Source organism: Rana temporaria, chromosome 1 (genome assembly GCF_905171775.1).
Source record: "Rana temporaria chromosome 1, aRanTem1.1, whole genome shotgun sequence".
NCBI classification, from domain to species: Eukaryota; Metazoa; Chordata; class Amphibia; order Anura; family Ranidae; genus Rana; species Rana temporaria.
Genome location: NC_053489.1, coordinates 478,470,401 through 478,498,016, shown reverse-complemented (window position 1 = coordinate 478,498,016; position 27,616 = coordinate 478,470,401). Strand labels below are relative to the sequence as shown.

General features: G+C 40.4%; 1 protein-coding gene across 2 annotated transcripts in view; it reads left to right on the top strand.

Moving 5' to 3' along the window:
• GSTCD (glutathione S-transferase C-terminal domain containing) overlaps window positions 1-26,137 on the top strand; it is a 252,930-nt gene extending 226,793 nt beyond the window's left edge. For both annotated transcript variants that reach the window (XM_040329687.1, XM_040329686.1), the window contains exons 9-12: window positions 11,197-11,330; window positions 12,883-12,913; window positions 22,178-22,247; window positions 25,305-26,137. In XM_040329687.1, coding sequence (XP_040185621.1) covers window positions 11,197-11,330; window positions 12,883-12,913; window positions 22,178-22,247; window positions 25,305-25,441 — 372 coding nt within the window. In that variant the 3' untranslated portion in view covers window positions 25,442-26,137. The remainder of the gene's footprint in view (window positions 1-11,196; window positions 11,331-12,882; window positions 12,914-22,177; window positions 22,248-25,304) is intronic.
• Window positions 26,138-27,616: the final 1,479 nt, after the last annotated feature.

Genomic DNA, 27,616 nt, shown 5'->3' with positions numbered 1-27,616 from the left:
ACCTCAAAACTTGCGGCGACGGATCGTAAATCCCCCGGCAGAATTCAAATTCCGCGGCTAGGGGGAGTGTAGTATTTAAATCAGGCGCGTCCCCGCGCCGATTTAAATGCGCATGCGCCGTCCGCGAATTTTTCCGGCGTGCGTTGCTCCCAATGACATCGCTAGGACGTCATTGGTTTCGGCGTGAGCGTAACTTGCGTCCAGCGCTTTTGTGAATCGACGTACGCAAACGACGTAAAAAAAAAAAATTTGACGCGGGAACGACGGCCATACTTAACATTGGCTGCGCCTCATAGAAGCAGGGGTAAGTATACGCCGGGAAAACGCTTACGTAAACAACGTAAAGTGACTGCGTCGGGCCCGCGTACGTTCGTGAATTGGCGTATCTCGCTGATTTACATATCCTCGCCGTAAATCAGCGAGAACGCCCCCAGCGGCCATTTTTAAATTGCAGTTAAGATCCGACGGTGTAACACAGTTACACCTGTCGGATCTTAGGCATATCTATGCGTAACTGATTCTATGAATCAGTCGCATAGATACAACCGGCGTAACTCTGAGATACGACGGTGTATCAGGAGATACACCGTCGTATCTCTCTCTCTGAATCTGGCTCCCTGGGCCAGATTCACGTAGCGCAGCGGATCAATAGATCCGCTCGATCTACGTGAATTAAGATCCGCTCCCGCAAGTTTAGGAGGCAAGTGGCTAATTCACAAACAACTTACCTCCAAACTTGCGACGGCGGATCCTAACTCCCCCGACGGAATTCAAATTCCACGGCTAGGGGAGTGTACTATTTAAATCAGGCGCGTTCCTGCGCAGATTTAAATGCGCAGGTGCCGTCCGCGAAATTTCCCGGCGTGCATTGCTCCCACTGACGTCGCTAGGACGTCAGTGGTTTCGACGCTTACGTAAACGACGTCCGTCCGTATTCGAGAACGACTTACGCAAATGACGTTAAAAAATTCAAATTCGACGCGGGAACGCGGCTATACTTAACATTGGCTGCGCCTGATAAAAGAAGGGGTAAGTATACGACGGGTACGCCGCTACGGAAACGTCGTAAGAAGACTGCGTCGGGTCCGCGTACATTCGTGAATTTGCGTATCTCGCTGATTTACATATTATTTATCGTAAATCAGCGGGAACGCCCCCGGCGCCATTTTTAAATTTAAAAATAGATCCGACAGTGTAACACAGTGTAACACTGTCGGATCTAGCCCTATCTATGCGTAACTGATTCTATAAATCAGGCGCATAGATAGGACCAGTGTAAGTCAGAGATACGATGGTGTATCTGTAGATAGTGAAAAAATATGCAGCGCTAAAAATTCTTTTACAAAAATGCAAATTATGCGTCAATGTGATGAGAACACAATGACCTGTGAATAAGTGTCCATTTAAAACAACCAACACAAAAGAAAACACAGAAACAAAAAGTCCATCAATAGGGGGTGTATGACCACATCCTCATCATTGGAAAAACTTTCTGCACGATAAAATCAGGAGTAGATGGAATACTCTTACCAGATGACGTGGATCTGCTTGTCAGCGACAACAGATCGTAAACGCATGAAAGGACTCCACTCGACTCTGCTCGGCTGGACGATGGCACAATAGTAGACTCACCACGGGGTATCCTGATGGACGGCTGTGAGCCTGGACTGGAACCTCACCGTAGGTGTACTTGCTCCAACTCCAATTCGTGAACAGGAACAGAGGGTCCGCTTGTTTAAACGCCAACTGGTGATGTGAACAGTGGTGTCCACTGATGCAAGGTGCACATAGACATGGAGTTTGAAAAAACTTTGTATCCAAGCAAGTCATGCAGGGAAAAGAAAGAAAACAATGCTCCGGATGGTGCAGGTAAAAGAGGGTAGGTTTTATTGTAATAAAACCAAAAACATAAAAGTGATCACTTCAGTATAAAAATAGAGTAAAAGCAATATGGGGTGCAGGTATAGCAAGCCCGACGCGTTTCGTCCAAGTGGACTTCAACTGGGGTATCTGTAGATACACCGTCGTATCTCTTTGTGAATCTGGCCCCCTGTATTTATTTTTGCACATGGTTATGGGTACATTTATGCCGCATACACACCATCACTTTATGTGATGAAAAAAAACGACACTTTCTGTGAAGTAAAAAATGACGTTTTTGAAACTTCAATTTTCAAAGACGAAGTTGCCTACACACCATCGTTTTTCTCACAATGTTCTTGCAAAGCGAGGTTACGTTCCACCACGTTTTACCATTGAAGTAGCTTCTGGGCATGCGTGGATGAAAAAACGTCTTAGAAAACGACGTTTTTTGCTACACACGGTCAATTTCTGTGAAGTAAAAAGTGCACTTTTGAAAAACGACACATAAAATTGAAGCATGCTTCAATTTTTTTTGGTCGTTTTTTACAAGGCATAAAACGACGTTTTCCCCCACACACAGTCAATTAAAGTGACGTTTTTAAAAACGTCATTTTTTTTCATCACATAAAGTGATGGTGTGTACGCGGCATTAGGCTAACGAGCACATTTTACATTTCCCCTTGTACACAAAAATATTTTTAGTATCTTTTTTTTTTTTTATTCTACAAAACGCATTAGTAAAGAGAAGGTACAAAAGTTGTTGGAAAAAAAAGATTGCAAACTTTTCTGGTGCCTTTAATTTGGTTTCATCAATTTGCTCGCTACCTGTTATTGCAAGCCTTTCACACCTATGTAATACAACCTATTCTGCTATTTATGAACAAGGGCAGAACATTTTTCCAAGTTTCCTCCCAGTCACTAATAGATAGATTTAAATGAAGCATAAAAGAGCTCTGTTGTGCAAATATCTAATCAGATTTTTGCTGCTCATTGTTACACCACAGACCCCAGAATGATATCAACACCTCCACGATTCTGTCTAGCAAAACCTTGTAGGTTTGATGTTAGGCACATGCTTACCGGTATGCATTTTAAATCCTTTATACTGAAACGTCATTACACCTTCAAGTTGAACTTCAGGCAAACAGCTAAATATGTAGATTGGAGCTGGGGAAATATAGACAGATGAATTATATAGATGGGAGCCATTTTACCTTCCAAATTATTATTATTTTTTATGCAGAACTTATATGGTGCCAACAGTTTGCGCAGCAGTTTACAAAGTGAGGGCAGACAGTTACAATACAATTTAATACAAGAGGAATGAGAAGGCCCTGAGCATTACAGTTTACAATCTAAAAGAAAAGGTCCTAAAAGCAAGTGATACAAAAGGTAATGATTTGTAGTCTTGTCCAGCCTGTGCTAAGATTTAAGCCTGGTACACACTAACCATTTTTTTCCTTCAACCCAGTGGGATGAAGGGAAAAAAACTGAAGAACTCGGGAGAAGCTGTTGTACTAACCATGCAATGTTAGTACAGCAACCTCCCCCGCTGAGCTATTGTGGCTGAGAGCGCTGATCAGGTGTCAATCGGCTTACCTTTTTGAGTCATGCCCCTTCGATAGAAGCCAGTCGGACCGGCTACCGCACACCGCGGCCGAATGACATTTTCTATTGACCTGGCCGATGCCGCCCGATATTCGGCCCGTAGGTATGGCCCTTTACACAGTTTTGCTTCACAGCACAGTTCTATCTGGCAGGGCAGGAGACCTGTTTATTTCCCATTGAAGTTCAGTAAACTTAAAGGTCTTCTCTCCACTCCCAGCCTGTGACTGAACAGTGAAAGGAGAATCCATTAGTGGCACAGTGGTGTAGTGGTTAGCACTTTCACCTAGCAGTAAAAAGGTTTGTTGGTTCAAATCCCATCCATGACACCAACTGCCTGGAGTTTGCATGTTCTCCCTGTGCCTGCGCGGGTTTCCTCCGGGTACTCCAGTTTCCACCCACACTCCAAAGACCTGCTGGTAGGTTAATTGGATATTGTCTAAAAATTGGCCCTAGTGTGTATATGTATGAATGTATGTTGGGGACCTTAGATTGTAAGCTCCTTGAGGGTAGGGACTGATGTGAATGTATAATATATGTAAAGCACTGTGTAAATTGACTGTGCTATATAAGTACCTGAAATAATAATAATTAGTTTTAATGCAATTAACCTTTCAGTTGGCTATGAGGTGTCTTAAATTGAGCAGACTATGGCGATAAATAACACTTCATTAGAAACACAAAATTAAATAAATATTTTATAAAAACAAAATATTCCAAATCCGAACTTTGGTGTTAAGTAAACATTTTTCGGAGAAAATTATTATGAATGCAGTTGAACTCCTTCAGCTTAGGGAATGGACTTACTATTTATTTGCTACCTATACTATCTATTACTACCTGATTTTTGCTTTAAACATAAAATCTTTTCCTTTCCAAAATTGCCTATATAGTAATTCAATATTATACTTAACGCTGTAACAAGTGAAGAAACATTTATTTTATGCACATTGTACAGCTGAAATGGTGTGCAACCACATGTCATTGTGGAATTTCTCATTTTTAAGGCCTAGCTTGAGTAAACATGGTACCAGAAGAGCGAGTCTCATAAAGATGTTGGAAGAATGCTGACTTATAATGTGGTTTAACCTAGTGATGAAAGTGAGCTGTCATGGCCCGTTCACCCACAATGCCATGTGTATAAGTAATGTTCAAGTGCACTTTTATCAACCAGTCAGATGTGACCTTAGACAAGCCCTCCTCCTCCTCCTCCTTGTTTTAAAAGCAATTGCTTTGCCCGGATTTAGCTGTTACAGATCACAGCTATCCATCAGAGAATCCAGTGATCTGGAAAAAGCCTTGACCCATTGAGATACAAAGAGGAAGCTACATTGCATTACAAAAGAGAGTACAATGGAGCAATATATATAGTTTACATATTATGCTTTTCTGAAAAATTCTAGTTATCTATTTTTGTGTTTTAACACTAAATAACACATTCAAATAAGAAATAGTGCAAAGTTATAAATCAATGGATATGTTATACAGTACAATTTAATCCCACTTCCACTCCATCCATTTGCCACCCTCCTATTAAACATTTCCTGGGCAGAGTGTATGCATCAGTCAAGTATGTTCAGAGTACAAAGACATGGTTTGACATGGTGTTAATAGGGTTCATAGTGCATGAGTTCTGCATGCATGTATCTTATGTAATATACATAAATGCTGTTGTGTGCGCAGACTTTTGATGCCGGCCAAGTCACTTGTGAATCTTGAAGGCTGACCGCACTCTGGAATGCTCAACATTTTCTTTTATAAGCAAAAAGATATAAATAAAATAACGCAGGAATCTCTAAAGCATTTTACATTGGTTTGAGCTTTTGAAAGAGACATTTGATGTCAGAACATACAGCTTTGCAAGTGTGTAGAAGCCCCATACGTAAATGATAAAACAACAAGCGGAGAAAACAGCGCATTGTCACTGCATGTCTTCAGCCATAACCACAACATTTCTCTTACAACATGAATAGCAGAAAACATCTACTTATTTATTGGTAGAGAATAAATTGTATTTAATTTTTTTTTAAATATACAGTTTTGTGCAAAGGTTTTAGGCAAGTGTGAAAAATATTGTAAATTAAGACTGTTTTGAGATTGACGAAGAGGGGTGTCAGAAACTAAGCGGTTGGTAAGGTGGATAAGACTGAAGAGGGGATAGCCTATGGAGAGGGAGGCCTATGAGAAGCGAGTTGCAATAGTCAAGGCGAGAGATAGCAAGGGAGTCAATGAGTAGCTTGGTGGTTTCATTAGTTAAAAAGGGGAGTATTTTAGAAATGTTACGGAGGTGGAGTCTACAAGCTTTTGACAACGATTAGATTTGGGGCTGCAAGGACAGGTCAGAGTCTAGGATTACACCTAGTACCCTGGTATGAGGTAGGGATTGATCATCGCATAATTGATTTGGATGAAAAGGTCATGGAGGGGAGCATGGGTGGGGGAATATTATCAGCTCGGTTTTAGAGAGATTTAATTTAAGGAAGTGGTGCGACATAGTAAGTTAGTAATGCGAGAGGAGACTGAATGAGTGAGGTGAAGGGTATACAGATACTGTAGATTTGGGTGTCATCTGCATATAGATGGTATTGGAAGCCGTGGGTGGTTATCAAGTGACCAAGGGAGGAGGCGTAGATAGAGAAGAGAAGGGGTCCAAGAACAGAGCCTTGTGGGACCCCCACAGAAAGGGGCAATGGAGAGGAGGAGATAAAATTGTAGGTAACACTGAAGAAGTGCTGTGATAGGTAGGAGGAGAAGATAGTTCTTAATTACATTGGCTGTATGTTTGGGGTCATTGTCCTGTTGCAGAACAAACTTGGGGCCAATCACACACCTTCCTGATGGTCTGGCATGATGGATAAGTATCTGCCTGTATTTCTAAGCATTTGAGGCCTATTCTCCAACAGCCCCAGACTTGCAGGGAACCTTCACCATGCTTCACTGCTGCCTGCAGACACTCATTATTGTACCACTCTCCAGCCCTTGGGCAAACAAACTGCCTCCTGCTACAGCCAAATATTTCAAATTTTAACTCCTCAGTCTAGATCACCTGTTGCCATTTATCTGCACCCCAGTTTTATGTTTTCGTGCATAGTTGAGTGCATACCCTTGTTTCCCTTGTCAGAGGTATAACGTTTTGGCTACAATTCTTCCATGAAGACCACTTCTGTCCAGACTTCTCTAGACAGTAGATGGGTGTACCTGAGACCCACTGGTTTCTGCCAGTAGTGTGATGATTACACTGCTGGAGATCTTCTGATGTTGAAGGAAAGTAAGTTTGATGTGTCTTTCATCTGCTGAATTAGGTTTCCTTGGCCGACCACTGTGTCTACGGTCCTCAACAACACCCGATCAATGGTGACCTCAATGCTGAGAAATACAGGCAGATACTTATCCATCATGCTATGGGATCAAGAATACATAACATACAGATGCAAAAATACGAAGGAAACTTGGACAGCCGCATTTCAAAAATGTTCTTTTAATTAAAATCAATCACAAAATAAACATGCCACAGCAAAAAAATTGGAACATAAGCTAATGTTTCGCACTGTAGCTTCAGTGCTTAGTCATAGCTAGATAACATACAGAGTGCAGAGGTCAGGATTATGTAACACACAGAGTGCAGAGGTCAGGAGAATAGAATGTGCAAAATGCTTAGGTCAGGTGTGTGTGATGTGCTGTTTTTCTTGCATCTAGTAAGGTTACTTTGTAGTATAAGCCAAGGAAGTTATTAAAACTCTGTAGTTATTAATGCCTTTACTAAACAGAAAATAACTGCACTTACAACTTCAGGATACACAATTCATAGCATGCAAAGTATAACAAAATATGCCTACAATGTACAAACTATCTGCCTGTATAGGCATGTACATTTTATGGGATAGGCAGAAGTATACTAATTGGCTACTTAACGTGGATCTTTCTTTATGATGGAATCTTCACATGGCTTTTTAATTAGAGTCTAGCACTTCCCCGGAAGTCTCAAAACACGTGTCCTTTGTCTGACCACATGGTCTATTTAAAACTCCTCCTCTCCCCTAAATTCGTGTACATCATATCCTGTAACCTGACTTCCTCTGCTGAGCTCATAAACTAGTCCAACTGATTAATTTGCATATCAATAGGGGAGGCTTGGCTTCTAAAATACATCATATGGCCTTAACATTTTACAATTCACATATGTCTATGCTATATAATCACCCAAACATATCCATAGCAACACATGTGCAGAGTACAAGGGTCAAAAGTACAAAATGAATAGAGTACAGGAGCCCAGGTTGTGTAACCGCCTAGCCCAAATCCTTTCCCCCACTACATTCCACGTCCTGGAACAAATCCTCTCCCTCAATATTCCCTCCAAGCACTAATTTTTCCCCCCAGCAAAAGTTATATTTCCCCTTACAAACCCCCCCCCCCCCCCCCAACCTAGCACAAATCTTGTCCTCCCTAAAATCCCCCTGTCATCCCCCCAACATAAATTCTCCTCCAAAATCTAACCCTCCCAGCACAAATTATCTCTCCCCAGCACAAATCTTCCTTACTCATTCCCCAGCACTATTCCTCAACCCCCCCCCCCCCCCCAATCTTCTCACCTTGCACAAATTATCTTCCCTTCCAAATCCTCCCTATGTGCACAAATCATACCCCCTCTTGAATCCCCTTTCATAGCTCACCCACATTAGGTCATTGGTGATTTATTTAGTGGATACGTTCATAAACCCAACAATATACAAAAAAATAACACATTTGGAATTTGTTTGGTTTAATTAGTTTACTGTAATGTGAAAGATAAAATAAAACTGTGTTACTAAACAGATAACTTTCTACACAAGATTACTAGGCAGTTGCACATGAACACAAGCAAAAATATAGCGAACATTTCTGTATACGTGTTCCCCCCCACACATCATAAGAATGAACTACTATATCATAAGATACGTGTATGGTCTGTTTTTTGTCTTTCATCTTCTCCTGTCCTCCTCATCTACTAAAAGCTTCAGAAACACAAGTCAGATGGTAATATCTGTATATACATAGTAGATGAGCAGATTACCCCTCCCCATAACTGTACATTGGTCAGTGACTCTCATTCTACTGGTGGGAGGTCACAGATACCCAAGTCTTTATCTTAAAAGGATGCTTTGCATTCTTTGAAACTGCATTCTATGTAAGTCTTACTTGCAAATTGCATATTAAACTGTCATTTGTTTTAACTGTTTGCAAGGACCAAATCATTTATGTCACTTTTTTAATGAGCTGTTTTTCAAAAGTAGTCCTAAAACAGTGCCTTGTGAACCTTTTGTGCCTGTTTACCTTTAAAGAGGTGCTTCCATCGATAAAAACTTGTTTTCTAGCAACTATACTATACCACTTCCTTCAAAATGTATAAATTATATGTGTTGGGAAGATGAACAGCCTTTGCAAAGTTCTGTTAACAGTGTTAACATACCTGTGTAGAATGTATGCTTAAGTCTGGTACACACTATGGGCCGGATTCAGGTAGATCAGCGCATAGTTATGCCCGCGTAGCGTATCGACTATACGCTACGCCAGCGTCGCGCCGAGCGGCAAGCACAGTATTCACAAAGCACTCGCTCCCAACGTCACAAAGCACTCGCTCCCAACGTTGCGCCAGCGTAACGTAAATTCCTTGGCGTAAGCCCGCCTAATTCAAAGTAGGTGGAAGGTGGGCGTGATCCATTTAAATGAACCGTGACCCCATGCAAATGATGGTCCGAACGAACGGCGCATGCACCGTCCCGTGGACGTTTCCCAGTGCGCATGCCCAGAATCACGTCGGAACGAACGCCTAAGATACTTCGAACCACTGAACGTAACCTACGCCCAGCCCTATTCACGTAGTACTACGTAAACGACGTAAAATACAACGGCCGTTCTGTCGTCCATTCCTTTGCATTGGATGCGCCTCCTTTAGGTGGAATAACTATACGCCGGACGTAAGCCTTACGCAAACTGCGTATATTATGCGCCGGCGCAACGACGTTCGTGAATCGCCGTATCTCCTTCATTTGCATATTTGCAATGAGGCGGCCAGCGTAAATATGCGCCCAAGATACGCCGATGTAGGAAAGTTACGTTGGACGGAGGAAGCCTATTTTCAGGCGTATCTAGTTCTATGGGCACGGCGCATAGATACGACGGCGCACATTGACACTTACGCGGCGTATCTGTAGATACGTCGGCGTAAGTGTTACGTGAATTCAGGCCTATGAGTTCTTGGGTTGAACGAAAAAAAACTGTGAAGTTAGGCTGGCAATACACGATCGATTTTCAAATGAATTTTCGTTTGAAAATCAAAAAATTTGTGCGTTTTATGATCCGATGGTGCCACCATTGATTTTAAAATTCGACCAACCAAGTCTTCAATTTCACCTCCTGTTGCTACATTATTTTCGTAGCTGGGAATCTTCTTTTCTTTCCGGGAACTTTCTTTTCTTGCAAATGCGTATTTCTTTTTCGATTTACATTTCTCACACGATTCTCCCATCATTGATTAGAAAATCGGTTGTTTTTCAAAAAATTTCCAAACATGTCCGATTACTCGAATTCGATGGCCGCACGAAAATCGGCTGTTGCTGCAGCCCACTAATGGTGTGAAATACGAACGAAAATTCTTCGATTTTTCTAAGGCCCCATACACACGGGAGGATTTATCCGTGGATACGGTCCAGCGGACCGTTTCCACGGATAAATCCTCTCGAGGATTTCCGCGGATTTCTATGCGATGGCGTGTACACACCATCGCATTGAAATCCGCGCCGAAATCCTCTGGCGATGACGTGTCATATAAGGAGTTTTTCGAAAGAAAATTATTTCGAAATTCGACCCATGTGTGGCCAGCCTTAGTATAGCGACCTTCCCTGTTGAGCTGTTATGTTATGACAGGGGCACGCCCCCCCCCCCACCAGGACACTCCGATCAGCGCTTTCCGCCATTGGCTGGGTGTGCTGATGGGGAGTCAGTCGGCTGCTGATTTTCCAGCATGCTCATCTGACAGAAGCCAAATGGCCAGCTTCTGTTGGGCAGGGTGGTATACACACAGGCTAAATGTTGGACTTTTTTTTTTACCGACATTTGACTGTGTGTAATACGGGCCTTAAGCCCTTAAAGGACAAGTTCACTTTTTGTAAAAGTAAATAAATTCACAGGATTTTGCAGGTTAAAAAATGTTGATATAAAAAACATATACGAGCTGCGCTACTTCCAATTAGTGCTTTTCCACAGTGTGACAAATGAATCAAACAATTGGAGAAAATCTGCTGCTATAACTTATGCTAATACTATCAATAGAATAGTGGGACAAAAGCTGCGCTATCATCTATAGTGAAAAAGTACCAAAATGCAATAATGTAGTACTTAAAGTGAAAACAATGCTGACAGTCTTTAAGGTGCAATGAAGCTAGGAAAAGTGCTCATCCTTCTTTTAGCCAGAGATAAGTCAAAGGTATTTTTTTTTTTACCTGCAAAAAATGTACTTGACCTAACAAAATAAAATTAAACAAATGCAGCCACCGCATCTAAGGGCTGGGGAGCTGCGATATATTGCATTGTGTTTTTGGGTTTAAATACACAAGTGTAAAATGCATTTGAAATGCCTCCAAAGCACACGTGTAAATGTTTATTAAAACACCGACATCTAGTCTTAACATAGCCAAAACTCAACCCTGCAATTTGTATGTACACTAACGGTGTCTATATTCTGTGTAGGTAGCACTGCATGCATGTGGAGTGGCGACAGATATGGTGATTGAACACTGCATTGCTGCCAGAGCAACCTTTGTCATCTGCCCTTGCTGCTATGGATTTATCCAAAACACAGTGAAGACCACCTTTCCACGCAGGTAATGAAATATGTCTTGTTTGATCTACTTAACCTATACTTGGCCAGTGAACTTACTTTCTCGCAGGGCTAGAGAACTCTAATGTGCTGGAACTGCTTCAGTATGGCCACAATGTTTTTTTATATATATATATATATATATATATATATAATATAAAATAATTTATTTATTTTTTCGTGCTCCTGGCCCCTCTCCTCCATGCCAAGCTCCCTCATAGCAAGTCACTTGCTATACTTGCTATGGGGACACTCATGTCTGCTCGCCCTGAGCCACCTCTGTACGTCCATGAGACACACAGAGCATAGCTCAGCCACACACCCTGCTCCCTCCTCACTGGCTGTGATTCACAGCAGCAGGAGCCAAAGCTGCCACTGCTGTGTCCCAGCCAATGAGGAAGGAGAGCCACTACTCTTATGCACATTGCTGGATCAAGATGGGGCTTGGATAAGTATTCAAAGGGGGGCTTGGAGGTGGGGGATGCTGCACACTGAAGTGTTTTACCTTCATATATAGAATGCATGAAGGTAAAAAGCCTTCAGCCTTTTTCAACCACTTTAAATACCTATGCAAATTTGAGAAAACCCCACTATATGTTTGTTATTTGTTCCCATTCACACAGCATACCTAAAAAACAAATTAAGACGTGTCATGGCTGATTTCAAGAGTTTCTGGGCAGTCTCAAGTGTCTTTGTTTCCACACTATACACACTATACCTCATTTCCCTTGTTTTTTAAATTCTTAATCCTTTGTTAGAACTTATAATAAGGAGCTGTGAACACAGTACAGGGTTTATTATGTTAAACAATATTCCACGCCCCCCCCCCCCCCTCCTAAAACTTACAAAATAGATACAGGATTTAAGAATTTTTAAACAAGTAAAAGGCACTTAAAAATGTAATCAGCATTTTTTTTTAGTTATGCCATGTTAATTAATAACAATTATAAAGTAGGCATTATACCAATTTGGCTGCAAATGTGGAAATACACTTTAAATCTAGTTGGAGAAAAGTATCAGTAGAGACGGATAACCCAATTTCCTCCAATAAACTTCCTTTTACTTCTTCTACACCTCCCTATTTGCCAGCCAAAGCGAAGGGTAACAATTTAAGTATAAGTTCAAAGTCAAACTGTTCGGGACTCTCTCCCCAGCTCCAATTTGAGAAGTCACCTGTTCCCCATGCTCAGAGGTGCCAGATATGTCACTTGGTAAGGGCAGTTGAATGGAGTGGCAGTGGAGCTAAAGGACGTTTAGTATTAGCAGGAGGGTGGGCAGGCAATTAAGTGAACCTGTTGCTTTGCCTTACACAGTCAAAGTGTATGTTCATGTTGATCTGAACAGTTGGGTTGGGTGACCCATTTCTCCCAGACTATACAAACTGTATATCCTTCTTGGAACAGCCTAGTCAGGGGGTCCACATGCACGTATATTTTGTCATGACATGACTGACCGTGACAGTTCCAGCTCAATGGAAAATTTGGAACTCATAGAATAGTATTACGTAGCAGTAGTTTTTATTCATCTTGAATTTATGTTTTTGTCATTTTTTTCAGTGGCCGCTTTCAGGAAGTTTTATCGTACAAGGTAATTTTCACGTTCTCATATTTATCATAACCCTTCTTTATCTTGAGTGTTTCTGCAATGAAATGCTACAGAATGGTATACCAGATTTCTGTATTATTTGTAGAATCATACAAAGTTACATTTGAGAAAAAGGAAATAAATGTGTTATAAATGTAGGCTACACAGAATCACAGTAGGTTCCCTACTTACCTGGTGGTGAATTCTGCACATTTCAGATACTCACCCACCCAGCAGATCCAGCGTTGTCCAGCTAAGATCCTCTTCTCATCTGGCAGCGCTCGGCCGCATGCCGTCATATTTTGGTGTGAAGTCATCAGGAAGCCGTTTCAGGTTCAGCCAGCGTGCCTCCCGATGACTTCCCGCTATGCCCGCCTCTTCCATATTTATTGAATGAAATGCTTTGCCTCCTGGGATATGTGACATAAAAGGGGAGTTAGGGCAAGATAATTTATGAAAGAAGAAATAAAAAGAAATGAGGAGAGAGGAGGTATCATGTTTTAGAGGGTGAAGATCCACTTTAAGAAGCTCCGTTATCTTTATGAAATATTTTAAGAACTGAATCTTAAACCTTAAGCTTCATACACACGATCGGATTTCCAACCAACTTTTCCGTGGATTTTGGTCCGAAGGTCGTTGGCCATGAACTTGTTTTGCATACACACAGCACAACAATTTCAGACAACATTCACCATACCATGTGGTTTTTCAGCTCTTTACTGCCACCCTTTGGGCAACTTCTGCTATTGTTGTCTGATGTTTAGCATTGGTTTCGAGCATGCGTGTTTGTACTTTGGATTTTAGTTAGACGGACTTGTGTACATACGATCAGATAAACCGACATAACAATTGTTGAGCATGTACAGCCAACTTTTGTTGTCCTTGATTCAGCCTACAATTGTCTGATGAAGCATACACACGGTCGGATTATCCGACACAACACGTCTGTCAGACAATTATGGCCATAAAGCTGGATCGTGTGAACGACGCTTTAGCGAGTCCACCACTGGGTGTGATGAAGCAACAAACCAAGCACGTTGTGTGGGGCTTGGGTTGTAACATCATCAAGCTTGCATGTGGACTTGTGGCGGTGCGGTTCTTAGTATTGTTGGCCTTTCTTCTCCAATTTGAGTGGCATTTTTAATAAATATGATTGTGTTTTAAAATACTACACAGTGGGATATGCCTTTTTGTTCTATATGCTCTGTGTGACTGAAATGTGGAAGAGGGGGAGACATTTTTGACACGTGTCATGTGTTATGTCAATAGTCTCTTTCTTCCAGGCGTTTCGTTCCCAATATACAAGACTAATGCCGCATACAGACGGTCGTTTTTTGTGATGAAAAAAAAATGACGTTTGAAGTGATGAAAAAAAACGACATTTTTGAAACTTCATTTTCAAAAACGATGTAGCATACACACCATCATTTTGAAAAATGATGAACAAAGTGACGGCACTCTAAAGGGGAAGTTCTATTCGCCTTGAGGCTGCTTTTAGCTGGTTACTTGTTAGTAAAAGATGATTCGTGCTTTTTTGTCTGTTACAGCGTGATGAATGTGCTTACTCCATTATGAATGGTAGTTTTACCTCCCGTCTCAAAACTTGCTTCTGGGCATGTGCGGGTTTAAAAACGTCGTTTTGCCCACACACTATCATTTTCATTGACACAAAAAATGACATTTTGAAAAACGACACAAAAAATTCGAGCATGTTCGAATTTTTTTTTGGTCGTTTTTCTGAAGACATAAAACGACATTTTCCCCACACACTATCATTTTAAATGACGTTTTCAAAAACGTCATTTTTTTTCATCACAAAAAACGACCGTCTGTATGAGGCATTAGGCTCTCTTCATAATTACGAAGTTTATTCTTCAAAATAGACAGGCAAAAGACAATGCTTACATAATGGCAGCTGGTAACACATGGCAAGATGGTAATTCAGAAGGAGGAATTAGATGGTACATCTTTCTGCTGGATAGGGTCCCTTCCCCCGATACTTCCATAGTGAAGGCTTCCCGCAGGTTGGGCTTCCTACCCCCATCTCCCTGTAGGGTCGGGTGACCCCAGAGTTCCTGCAGGGTCGGGAGACCCTCAAGTTTCTACCTAGCTACTCAAACCACATGGATTCTTATACTGTTCTTAAAGCCAAGCTAAGTATAATTTACATTCAGAATAGCTCCAAGAAAGGTGGTGAGGCTACTGTCACAAACGCAACACCCACTTGTGTATATTAAGTAACTTGACTCCACCCATTGTCTTGACGTTGAACTTCAAGAATATATGTTACATACACAGCAAATTACCTTTTCTCTTCTCCTCAGCAACCTTCAAAATTAACATGTTTCAATAGAGATGTCAGAAACGTTTATCACATAATATAGTAATAAATTCAAAATCTAACAGTGACCTTTATGTTCAGCGCTGGATCAAAAGGGAACCTGAGGAATATTGTAACACTGTAAGGAGCTTTTTGGCACTGGTGACCGTGAAGTGAACACTCATTTGCTGTGTGTTGTTGTGTTTTACAGGTTCTAATGTTCTGTTTACTGCAAGATTTACTTCACGTTATAAGTGGGACTTGCACAATATGCTTTGATTTCACTTATTGACATGATTTATATGTCATAATTTAATCATTTATTTTACATGCAAGTTATTGATATTTTGGGTAGTTGTAAGTATTTATTTTATGTTTAAAGAGAGAGCGCACCTAGTTTTAGTTTATGCCATAAATAATGCTGCTAGTTAGATGGGCAGTCCTGATGTGTCTCTGCTAGCAGTAATAGGTTAATGGCAGCAGTGTCTTCTCACCAGTCCCCAATTCAGATATCAGCTCACTTTTAGATCTGCCTGGAGTGACACTGGTCCTCAGCATAGCTGCAGACTTATGGCAGGTTGATATGCACATCTAGGAAGCGATGTGCACATATCGGTCTTCTCGCAGCAAAAAGTAAGTTCCTGAGAAAATACAACTCTCTCTGCTCTACGTCATGTCTGCTCTGACGCAGACATGACGATGGATGCACAAATAGGATCAGTCGTCAGCGGTTCTCATCATCTGCTCCGCATGCTACGTAGACTCATCCCCTTCATCCCGGAAGAGGACACAGCAGTAGTGGTTGGAACAATCATCAACTCACGACTCGACTACGCAAATTCACTCTATTTAGGACTACCGAAATACCAGATTTCGCGTCTACAAGTCGTCCAAAACACGGCAGCCAGACTGGTAACTGGTAAAAAGCCGTTGGAACCAATCTCCCCGGCCTTGAGGTCCCTCCACTGGCTGCCCGTACAGGACCGGGTGACATTCAAGACACTCTGCCTCACCCACAAATGTACACAGGGTAAAGCTCCTCAATATTTAAGCGAGAAAATAAAACCCTACGTCACCAAGCGCGTGCTCCGATCAACCAACCAAAACCTTCTCCAAATCCCCAAATCTCACTACAAATCTAAGGGAGAACGTAGATTCTCGGTCCAAGGACCACGGCTCTGGAATGCTCTACCCACGACCATCCGCTCGGAAGTAAACCATCGGGTTTTTAGGAAAAAACTGAAGACCCACCTCTTCTGAAAGACCTGTACAACTCTGGATGCCAAGCGCCTTGAGGCGATTAAGTTCGCATTTGTTGCGCTATATAAGTTTCTCACTCACTTACTTACTTGGCTCGCTTTGGGAACTGTAGTCCAATGGTCCATAGACTGCCATAGTTAAGTTTCTTTCCCAAATTGTATCTTCCATGATTTAATGCTGCCAACCATTAGGTCTTTGGAGCACCTTCTGCATGTCAGCTCCACCTTTTAGATGTAGGTGAGGTTGTGTTAGCCCATTCAGCTGAAATTATTCTCTGTCTCTAGCAAAGCACCTGGATACATTCAGTCGTTGCAACAACTAGGAGCCTTAAAGGTTGCTGCAGATTGAAGAAGACATATTTGAGAGGATAGGGCAAAGCTGTGTGTGTGTGTGTGTGTGTGTAATATATATATATATATATAATGTGTGTGTGTGTATATGTATTTATAATTTTGTATGGCATTTCAACAGTGTTTGCTACCAGGCAGTCTATGGTACATTCGAGAATTGAATAATGCAGCTAAATGTTTTTTTTTTCCTGTTGGTTATTATATTACCTTTTATGTAGAGAAATTTTTTAACCATGCGTTTATAGTATATTTTGTATAAAATATTGTATTTTAGCCTCAGCTACAAGATTACAGTGTTGTGAATTCAGCCTCCCTGAATATATAATTAAAAGAACAATAAAGACACAAAACTGCTTTGTTTTTAATCCTTTTAAGCAGTCTGGGAGGTTTCATTTTCCTGTAGGGTCAATGACCTTCTGGATAATTAATTCTGAAGCAAGGAACTCTTTAGTCAGCTTAAGCTGTTCTGTCGTTGTCTCAATAAGTCAGTGGGTCATATTCTCACAGCTAATACACCCATTTGATGTTTGTTTGTAACTGGAGTTTAACCCCCCGTTTCCAGTGTAATCCTTCACATGACAATTGTTTGCCAGGTTTTGGACCCACCTAGGCAATTAATGCAATAAATTGCATACTGGTGTTTTTTGTGCGTTTGTTTTTTTTTATTGGATATTCTAATTGTGTTCATACATGTTAAGAGCAGATTACCATTGTTGTTTTTACTGGCTATTCTAATTATGGTCAGACATGTTAAGAACAGGTTACTGTAGGAAGATCATACTTGAGATCAGGATCCTTCATTTTAAACAGATTCGACTATGTGTATTGCCAAATCTTTCTGGACCTAATCATTTGACTCCATAGCTGAATTCTTGTATTGTGTAGGTGCAGTAGAACTGGTTCTAATGTTATCGCATGTGTACATATACGCATCTCTCACGTTTACATTGACACAAACTTTTAATATCCTAGTGGCTGCTTGTCCATCGCATTGATATGTACAATATCCATAATGTGTATAGACCTCATACAGGTGCTTTTCAAAGGTTACAAAAATAACAGTTGGTAAAGGCAACTGTTTAATGGAGGAACCCACAAGTAAACTCAGGTGCAAAAGTGATTGGATTGTGCCAACATACCCAACCGTCCCCTAGTGTCTATGCAAATCTTTAGCCAGGTTAGACATTTTGGCTGATTGCACTACATTCTCCAGTGAATATATAACCCCAGTACCCTGGTACAAAGAATGTAAATGCAGATATTATGAGGGCATCAATGAGTCCTTTGCGATGAGTAGACCTATAAGATATGACTGTTGGGGCCAATATCAGTATTATACAGGGAAATATAAAAAGATATAAAATGCCCGATAATACAATAGGTGGTTATATTGACCAGAAGAGGGAGGAAATAATGTGGCCAACTTTTGCTAAAGAATAAGTTCCTATAGGGCTGGCCATAGAGAGAGCGAATTGAATGATGTGAATGTACAATGTATATGTAAAAGTGATGTGTAAATTGACAGCGCTATATAAGTACCTGAAACAAATAAAATTAATAATTGGATGTAAAATTTCGCAGGCTGGTTGTACCCAAGTTGATTGATCGATCCACTTGGTACATTCGAACCGTCTATGGCCGGCTTAAGATTTGCATATACAGTAACATTAGCTGCTTATCTTTGGATTTTCTGATCATTTTGAGTTGTTGTAAGGAAAATAACTTCTGCAGATGCACTTGTTGTCATAGGTTCATTCTGAACTGCCTAGGTACAGTATGTAACAGGTTAAACTTTAATGAGAAGAAAAATATAGCCAGTGAAACTGGTCAGATTTTTTTACTGTCTTCATTAGAAGATAGAAACCCTCAAGTGTGTCCTAATCACCCTCTTTCTAAAACAAAACTGTCGGTTTTCTGTTGAATTCTTCTTATTTAACCATATCAAGGTGGTGTTTGACTTATTAAAAGAATAGTGTTAGAAAACTTTAGTAGTTTATTAAGAACGATAGCATGACTGATTACCATCTACCTTAAGGCTCTCAGTAAAGATATCTTCCAAATATTTGTTCTATAAATGATAGGAAAATAAGTACAAATTGTAATAGCTGCCAAGTTTTCTTCATTTTAGTTTTATGGCTGTTGAAGAAGTCTTTTTTTATATTTGAAAAGCTTAGACTAATCACATTCTTTGTATATTTCCTGTATCGCTATGTCGCCAGCAGCCATATTGAGATATGTGACAAGGGCATATGTTTGCACAAGCTGCAGTAAAGAATTCCTGAATTCACAGACTGTAGTGCAGGTAGAGATCTTTTGATACTTTTAATGGACCTCTCTATGAATTTAGCCTAGATAATTGGCTGAGGGGCCAGCATTCAACGTTAATAGGCAGGCATTGTCGCCCAGCCTGACCATGCAGATTAAGGCCTCTTGTCTGTTATTATCCAGAATTAATCCTACTTTAATGCTGTTGTATAGTTTCAAGTATTTTCTTTATTCTAATCTTAGATCCAATTGGTGTAAGGTAGAATGCAGTGGACAATTCAAACACGCACATATTTAAACTGTTTCTTAATGAGATTATTTGCTCAGCGGCAATATATGTTATTTTGGCGGGATTGGACAACTGGGACGTTTGTATAATATCAGAGTTTACAAACCGAGATGTTGTCTGGGTTGTTATTTGTCAACGGTTAGCTTATGGCACAAGACTGTATAGTTTATGTAAGCTTGAACAGTTTTAGGATATACAGTGCATTCACAAGTCAGTGTAGAAGTTTGATAACATTTCTTGGCTAACTTAATAGGTTGCAGTGCAAACTTTCAAGGCATCCAGGCTTCTTTTTAAGGCAATGATGCCGCGTACACACGATCATTTAGAAAAAACAAAATTTTTCCAACTTCATCATTAAAACTACGTTGCCCACACACGATCGTTTTTAAAAAATGCTCTAGCAAAGCGCGGTGACGTACAACACGTACGACGGCACTATAAAGGGGGAAAGTTCCATGCAGATGACGCCACCCTTGGGGCTGCTTTAGCTGATTTCCTGTTAGTAAAAGACGATTCGCGCTTTTCTGTCTGTTACAGCGTGATGAATGTGCTTACTCCATTACGAATAGTAGTTTTACCAGAACGAGCGCTCCCGTCTCATAACTTGCTTCTAAGCATGCGCGAGTTTAACGTCGTTTTAGCCCACACACGATCATTTTTTACAACCCAAAAAACGACATAGTTTAAAACGTCGTTAAAAAATGCAGCATGTTCGGGGAAAAAAAATTGTCGTTTTTCAGAACCCGAAAAATTATGTGAAGCCCACACACGATCATTTTAAATGACATTTTTTTTTTTTTAAACGTCGTTTTTTTTTTCATGCCGTGTGAAAATGATCGTGTGTACGCAGCATTAGAACTGGAAGTAACCAATCAACTAAACTTTGAAAATGTTTGTGGCTGAGGCTCCATGCACACTGGGCTTAAAAAATGTTGCTTCTACAGGAGTTTTGTGTTCTGCCTGTAGAAGCAGCTCAATGTTATCCTATGTGTCCATGCACAATAGGACGTTAGAAGGCATATTTTGAGTTTAACATTTAGAGGCAGAAAAAAAAACCCTTCTCATTTGTATTTCTGATTGGAGCTTGGAGGCATAAAAAAACGTAAAGCTCTCCTAGACTCGTCTAAACTTTGTACAAAAAATGCTCTATGTGAGTGTTTTTTTACTCCTGAGAGAACAGACGTTTTTTTTTTAAGCCCAGTGTGCATGGAGCCTTATGCCGCATACACACCATCACTTTATGTGATGAAAAAAAACGACACTTTCTGTGAAGTAAAAAATGACGTTTTTGAAACTTCAATTTTCAAAGACGAAGTTGCCTACACACCATCGTTTTTCTCACAATGTTCTTGCAAAGTGAGGTTACGTTCCACCACGTTTTACCATTGAAGCTAGCTTCTGGGCATGCGTGGATGAAAAAACGTCTTAGAAAACGACGTTTTTTGCTACACACGGTCAATTTCTGTGAAGTAAAAAGTGCACTTTTGAAAAACGACACATAAAATTGAAGCATGCTTCAATTTTTTTTGGTCGTTTTTTACAAGACATAAAACGACGTTTTTCCCCACACACAGTCAATTAAAGTGACGTTTTTAAAAACGTCATTTTTTTTCATCACATAAAGTGATGGTGTGTACGGGGCATTAGTGTATAAAATGCATGTCTCTTGCGTCTACTCTAATTGCTTGAAGAAGAGGTCCACATGCCTTGAAAACTTGCAGTACAACCTATTTAATCAGCCAATCAATGGTAACACCTAGATCCAAACTTCTACTCTTGTCGATGGCTAGCATGGTGCAATGCACTGCTACTCTCACCAGTTAGTGCACTGGAGGATATTTTCTGTTACCAGTTAAGGTGGCAATGCAGGTAAGAATAAGTTTTACATTCCTACTCTTAATTTTTAACTGTAAAATTCTGTTCACCTTTAGAAGTACATTATTGCTCCTACATGAGATTAACAGGGGAATACTCTGGAGCTTGCACTCTCAAAAGCGTGGCTTCATAAAATAACACCAAGGTGTATTTTCCATGCATTTTGAAGTTTTGAGGATTGATGCATTTTCTTATGTACAGTATATTCCATCATGTATATAATAATACATTTAAAGTAGAACCACATTGTTTTTTGTTATGTGCATGCATGCAAAGTAATGTAAATGTACTCTCCTGACAATACCTTCATTGACCAAAAAGCTGGCTATGGGATAAAACAGTCATCACAAAGTTGTGACACAGAACATCTGACTTTCTGCAAAGTTACATTGTTGCAGTAAGATCATTGGAGGAAAGATGGCAGAGAAACATTTTTCTGTCTGCAGAAGGCTGATAGCATAATTGAATGGCTACATGCACATGAGTGCTTTGGCCCAACACCATCAAATCCCAGAATATTCAGACACCCAGTAGGCACAGGTGCAACATCCAACCCCACTGCCATCTGCCTGCCATATCTTTGACAGGCTGAAATATGTGTTGGCTGGATGCTGTACCAAGCAGTACTAATGCTTTGGGCCATATGCATTCAAGGTTGTATGTCCAGAACACCTGCGTTTTGGCCATATGGCCCAAATCGTGAGTACTACTTGGTACAGCGTCCAGCCAACACATATCTCAGCATGTCAAGGTGACTGCACACTGAATTCCTTTTAATTCCAAAATATTCCTCTTCTTAAAAACATTTATACTGAGGCTGTGTACTGTGATATGTCAGGAATGTATTCTTGTAGGCTTGGAAAGTGGTTGAGAGGTCCACTTTAATTGCTGCTTTCTTGTTCATACAGGAACACATGATACTATGTAGATTTGCAGATCAGACAGATGACCAGCTTCCTCCAGAGCGGAAACTGATAGGTAAGTGTATGCTACATGGTATATTTTAAAATATAAATTAGATATTCATGAACTAGTTGTATCAATGTTATTGGGCTGCCAGGGACATTTCTAAGTTAATTTTTTTATATTACAAGGAAAATGTATTTCCCTTAAGTAAAGTTTAATAGAATGAAGCTCAGACAGTAGACAGGAGCCAGTGCAGTTGTTTCCCTTGAATGTCAGTTATTCCCTTCAAGAATCTCAGGACATGCCGATGCATCTCACTCAGCCAACGCAGGTCAGTCAGGGGGATTTATGGAGCTTTAAGCATCAGTACTTTATTTCTTTTAGTTCTGATTTAACATTGAGCATGGACTATTTTTACTGATGAAACAGAACAAAGTCTAGGCAATATTAAGGGGGTGAAAATAAGATAAATGTAAAACTCAGCTTCATTTTTTAACAGAATGGGAAAGGGTTAGAAAGTCTTCCACATTTTTATTGCTGTCTCAATCATGTGTCAATCCATTGGGTTAATTTCCTCTCTCATTTTAATAATTATGAGCCTGAGGGCCATCGGTAAATAAAGACACAGAGGACATTGCAAACCTCCCATTGGTTCTACCTTTCAAACTCAGGTTTTTGTTGCTTTCTGTGTACCCATTGGAAAGATTTCCCACTTTCTGAGCCTCTGTCACCAGGACAGAGAAAGTAACAATTATCTGTCAGAGGTTCTGACCTATGTACCAAAACAAGATAAAAGTTTTGGGTAGGAAAGTGTAAATCAGTAAGTGAACCCTAATTGCTTGTGTATCAGTGCTAAATTACAGACTGTCGGGCATGATTCACCAAGTTTGAACTGGCATTATTGACATTGATTACATTAGCCGGACACAAAAAGTTGCCAGTTTTCTAATGCATAGTTAGTGGCAGCTATTGACAATAACATGTAGGACAATAATATCAATGTTGCCCTGAATAAATGTATACAAAGGGCTGCCGTAAGTTTGAGCAGCAAGTTGTGTATTCACATAGAACTTGCGCTTACACTTACAGCGGCGCAGTGTAACTGGGCCGGCGTAAGCCCGCCTAATTCAAAATAGGCTGGTTGGGGTTGTGTACTATGTAAAATAGTAGTGACCCCAAGTTTTTGACGTTTTTAACGAACAGCGCATGCGCCGTCTGTGGCCATATCCCAGTGTGCATGCTCCAAATGACGTCGGCAAATCGTCATGCTTTCGACGTGAACGTAAATTACGTCCAGCCCTATTCGCGAACGACTTGCGCAAACGACGTAAGAAATTCAAATTTCGTCGCGGGAACGACGGCCATACTTAACATTGGCTGCGCCTCATAGACCCAGGGGTAACTTTACGCCGGAAAAAGCCTAGCGTAAACGACGTAAAAAAATGCGCCGGGCAGACGTATGTTTGTGAATCGGCGTATCTACCTAATTTGCATATTCCTCGCTGAAATCAACGGAAGCGCCACTTAGCGGCCAGCGTAAATATGCAGCCTAAGATACGGCGGTGTAAGAGACTTACGCTGGTCGGATCTTAGGGAAATCTATGCGTAACTGATTCTAAGAATCAGGAGCATAGATACAACGGCGCCCAATCGGACTTACGACGCCGTATCTGGAGATACGCCGTCGTAAGTCTCTGTGAATCTGGCCCAAACTGTTTAGCTGAGATTGGCTTTGGATTGGCTGTATATCATTCGTAGATCAGCTTTGGATTGGCTGTATATCATTCGTTGATCGGCTTTGGATTGGCTGTATATCATTCGTTGATCGGTTTTGGATTGGCTGTATATCATTCGTTGATCAGCTTTGAATTGGCTGTATATCATTCGTTGATCAGCTTTGGATTGGCTGTATATCATTCTTTTATCAGCATGTAAGATCTTCTGTTTAATTTACTATTGTACAGGCGGTCCCCTGCTTACAAACAAGATAGGGTCTGTAGGTTTGTTCTTAAGTTGAATCTGTTTGTAAGTTGTAACAGGTACATTTTTTAAGTGTAGCTCCAGCCCAAAAAAATATTTTTTAAGCTTTTTGGATAGCATAGGGAAGGGTTAACACCTCTGTAACATTTGTTTTGCTGTCTGTGCCCCGTTCAGATTTCACCTCACTTTCTATCTTAATGACAATTGGATTTTTAATATTTTGGGTTGTTGTGGAAACAAGCCTTGGTGATAACGCATCAGTGGAGGTACCTTTATCCCATAATAAAAGTGAGGGGTGAGGCATAAAATGTCCCCACCCCCACCACTTATGGGATAGTGACATAATAAAGATTTACATATATATATATATATATATCAGACATCGAATAAACGGTCCTCAGGCACGAGCTGGTAACTATAAAATATAGAGGATGAGTTATCATTCAGCCAGACAGAAGAAAGCTTGTCCCACCCTTCACCCACCCTATTTTATTTGATATATAGAAGTTCTGTCTACAATCCCATAACTCTTATGCCGCGTACACACGATCGGATTTTCTGTCAGAAAAACCTTGGATGTTTTTTCCAACGGAATTCCGCTCAAGCTTGTCGTGTATACACACGGACACATAAAAGTTCTCTGAACTTTCGACCGTCAATAACGCGGTGACATACAACACTACGACAAGCCAAGAAAATTAAGTTCAATGCTTCTGAGCATGCGTCAAATTGTTTCAGAGCATGCGTCGGAATTTTGCGTGTCGGAATTGCTACAGACGATCGGATTTTCCGATCTGAATTTTTTCCATTGGAAAATTTGAGAACCAGCTCTCAATCTTTTGTTGGCGGAAATTCTGACAGCAAAAGTCCGATGGAGCATACACACGGTCGGAATTTCTGTTCAAATCTCACATTTGACTTTTGCTGTCGGAATTTCCGATCGTGTGTACGGGGCATTATAGGAGTGAGTTTCCCTTCCTAGGGGTAGATTTCCCCTCACTTCCTGTCTCCTCTCTCCGTTTGTAAGTAGGAATCGTTTGTAAGTCGGATGTTTGTAACTAGGGGACCGCCTGTATTGAGTACTACTGACATATCACAGTTTTAACTAGAGGAAGAGGGTAATAATAAATTTTTATTTGTGTCTCAAAGGGAAGCGATGTATGGGATTGGTGGACCTGGATCGAGCATGGGCTGCAGAACAGTGTGGATACAAAGCCAACGTTATCTCAATGGAACCAGAGAGTTGTTCACCGAAGAATAATTTGATTGTGGGATCCCCAGTGTAAAATGGGGCTAGTTTACCAGACTGTAAGGAGAAATCAGTTCCACCTTATGTAACACCATAAAGAGCCATTTATGAAGTGCAGCAGTAAACCATATCATAGAGTAGTAGATGGAGCAATCTTACAGGTATTTCCTTGGTGAAAAGCATTTTAGTTTGTTTCATGGCTCTCTTTGCTGCGTTATGTAAAAGACCCATATGCTTGTTTACTATAACTTGATGTATCGTTATGTCAAGCTTGTGACACTTTGCAGTTTACTGCTGCAAGAACAGATCAGTAGAAGGTTTTAGTTGTGGCTCACATTCATCGACACCGTCTGTTTGTTTACGCAGGATATTTGTATTAAAATATTAAGAAAAGTAAAAAAAAAATAATAAACATCAACATTTTTAATATATTGCTGAAGTGGGTTATGTAAATTACCGAAAATGTAAGAAGAATTTGTAACCTTGGAATTTTAAAGAGCCATTTTCATTGCTGCATTTTTTTAAACAAGGTTTTGCATGTGTTTTACTTATATATTGCATGTGTTTTATTTGCAGTTTGAATGTATTTTGACTTTGATTGTATGAGTTTTGCATGTTGGGCCATCGAAAACAATAAAGAATAAGTATTCCAAAAAGCAGTGGCAAAGAGCTTTAGATTACATATTGCTAAACCACAGTTTACAGAAACATGAATGAAGACAGTACCATATAATACAGTGGTACAGACTTTTCTTGGCTGTGTCTGTGTGGCTTGGTTTCTTTCCTAACCACAAGCAAACCGCAACAGGGGAAATGGGCCCTACGTGAGGGCACCACTAAATAAAAGGTGGTTTGGAAGGTTTCTGTTTTCAATGGCAGCGCTATGTAAATCAATAGACAATTTGACAAAGCTGGGAGGCTTCTAATATCCAAATTAGCAGTTATACTAGACAATTAAAGACAAACGAGGCTCATTTTTCACTTCCAATCATTTTTTATTACGTTTTCAACATAAATGCAGAAAATAAGTCATGTACTACAGACGCAAAGGCACAGTTGTAAGCTTTAAAACCTGTTGATCACGGTAATCTAGAACAGCTGCTGGTGTAAAAGTGTTGTTTAGATGGGCTTTTAGCTTGTAGGGATTCCCCATCTCTATAGCAGAAGTGGAATGGTGCTCCTGTTACATACCCTTATTACTGCTCCTCAGTAAATCATTGCAGTGCACTGAGCGGTGGCAAATTTGCATCCTTCCCTCTGGCATGTGAGATTCAGCATTTCTCGACTGCTAACACACAGAATCCCGACTCCCACCTCTGGCCACAACACAGGAGCTCCCAGACTAATTACTTTAAGCCAATACCCTTTTTACTTACACTCATCCACTAGTATACTTGTAAGTTAATTAAATCTGCAGGGTTTGGCTGCTATTAAAGAGCCCATGCCTAATATAATAAGGGCAAGTTGTATTTTCTTTCTTTATGGAGTATATAGCTCCCCTGTGATTTTTGTGTATACAAAACCCTAACCATCACTGTTTTTTTAAACCAATGTGTTCTCATAGAATTGTATACAGGCATACCCCACTTTTCAGTACATAATGGGGTTTATTTACTAAAGATGGCAAGCGCAAAATCAGGCACACTTCTGCATATAAACCAATGAGCTTCCAGGTTTTATTACCAAAGCTTAATTGAACAAGCTGGGGTTAGAAGCTCATTGGTTTCTATGAAGAAGTGAGCCTGATTTTGCACTTTTCAGCTTTAGTAAATAAAGCCTATTGTGTACTTAAAAGTGGGGTATGCCTGTATCTAGTTCATCCAGTACAGTCATGTTTTTTTTTTTTTTTTCATTAGTGACATTTAGCATTTGTGATTTTGTTTTTGTATACATTTTATGTTACTGGCAACCAAAATCGTTGTAGATCTAAAAGCAAAACTTTCTTTTTTCATTTTGTAAGGCCCCATTGACAAGGGTGAACTTAAGATCCCACAATTCTCAGTGCACGTCAGAGCACAAACCAAGCCATGAAATCCAAAAAATTGTCTGTAGACCTCCAAGATATTATTGTATCGAGGCATAGATCTGGGGAAGGGTACAAAAAATGTTCTGCAGCATTGAAGGTCCCAATGAGCACAGTGGCCTCCATCATCCGTAAATGGAAGAAGTTTGGAACCACCAGGACTCTTCCTAGCGGGCCGCCTGGCCAAAC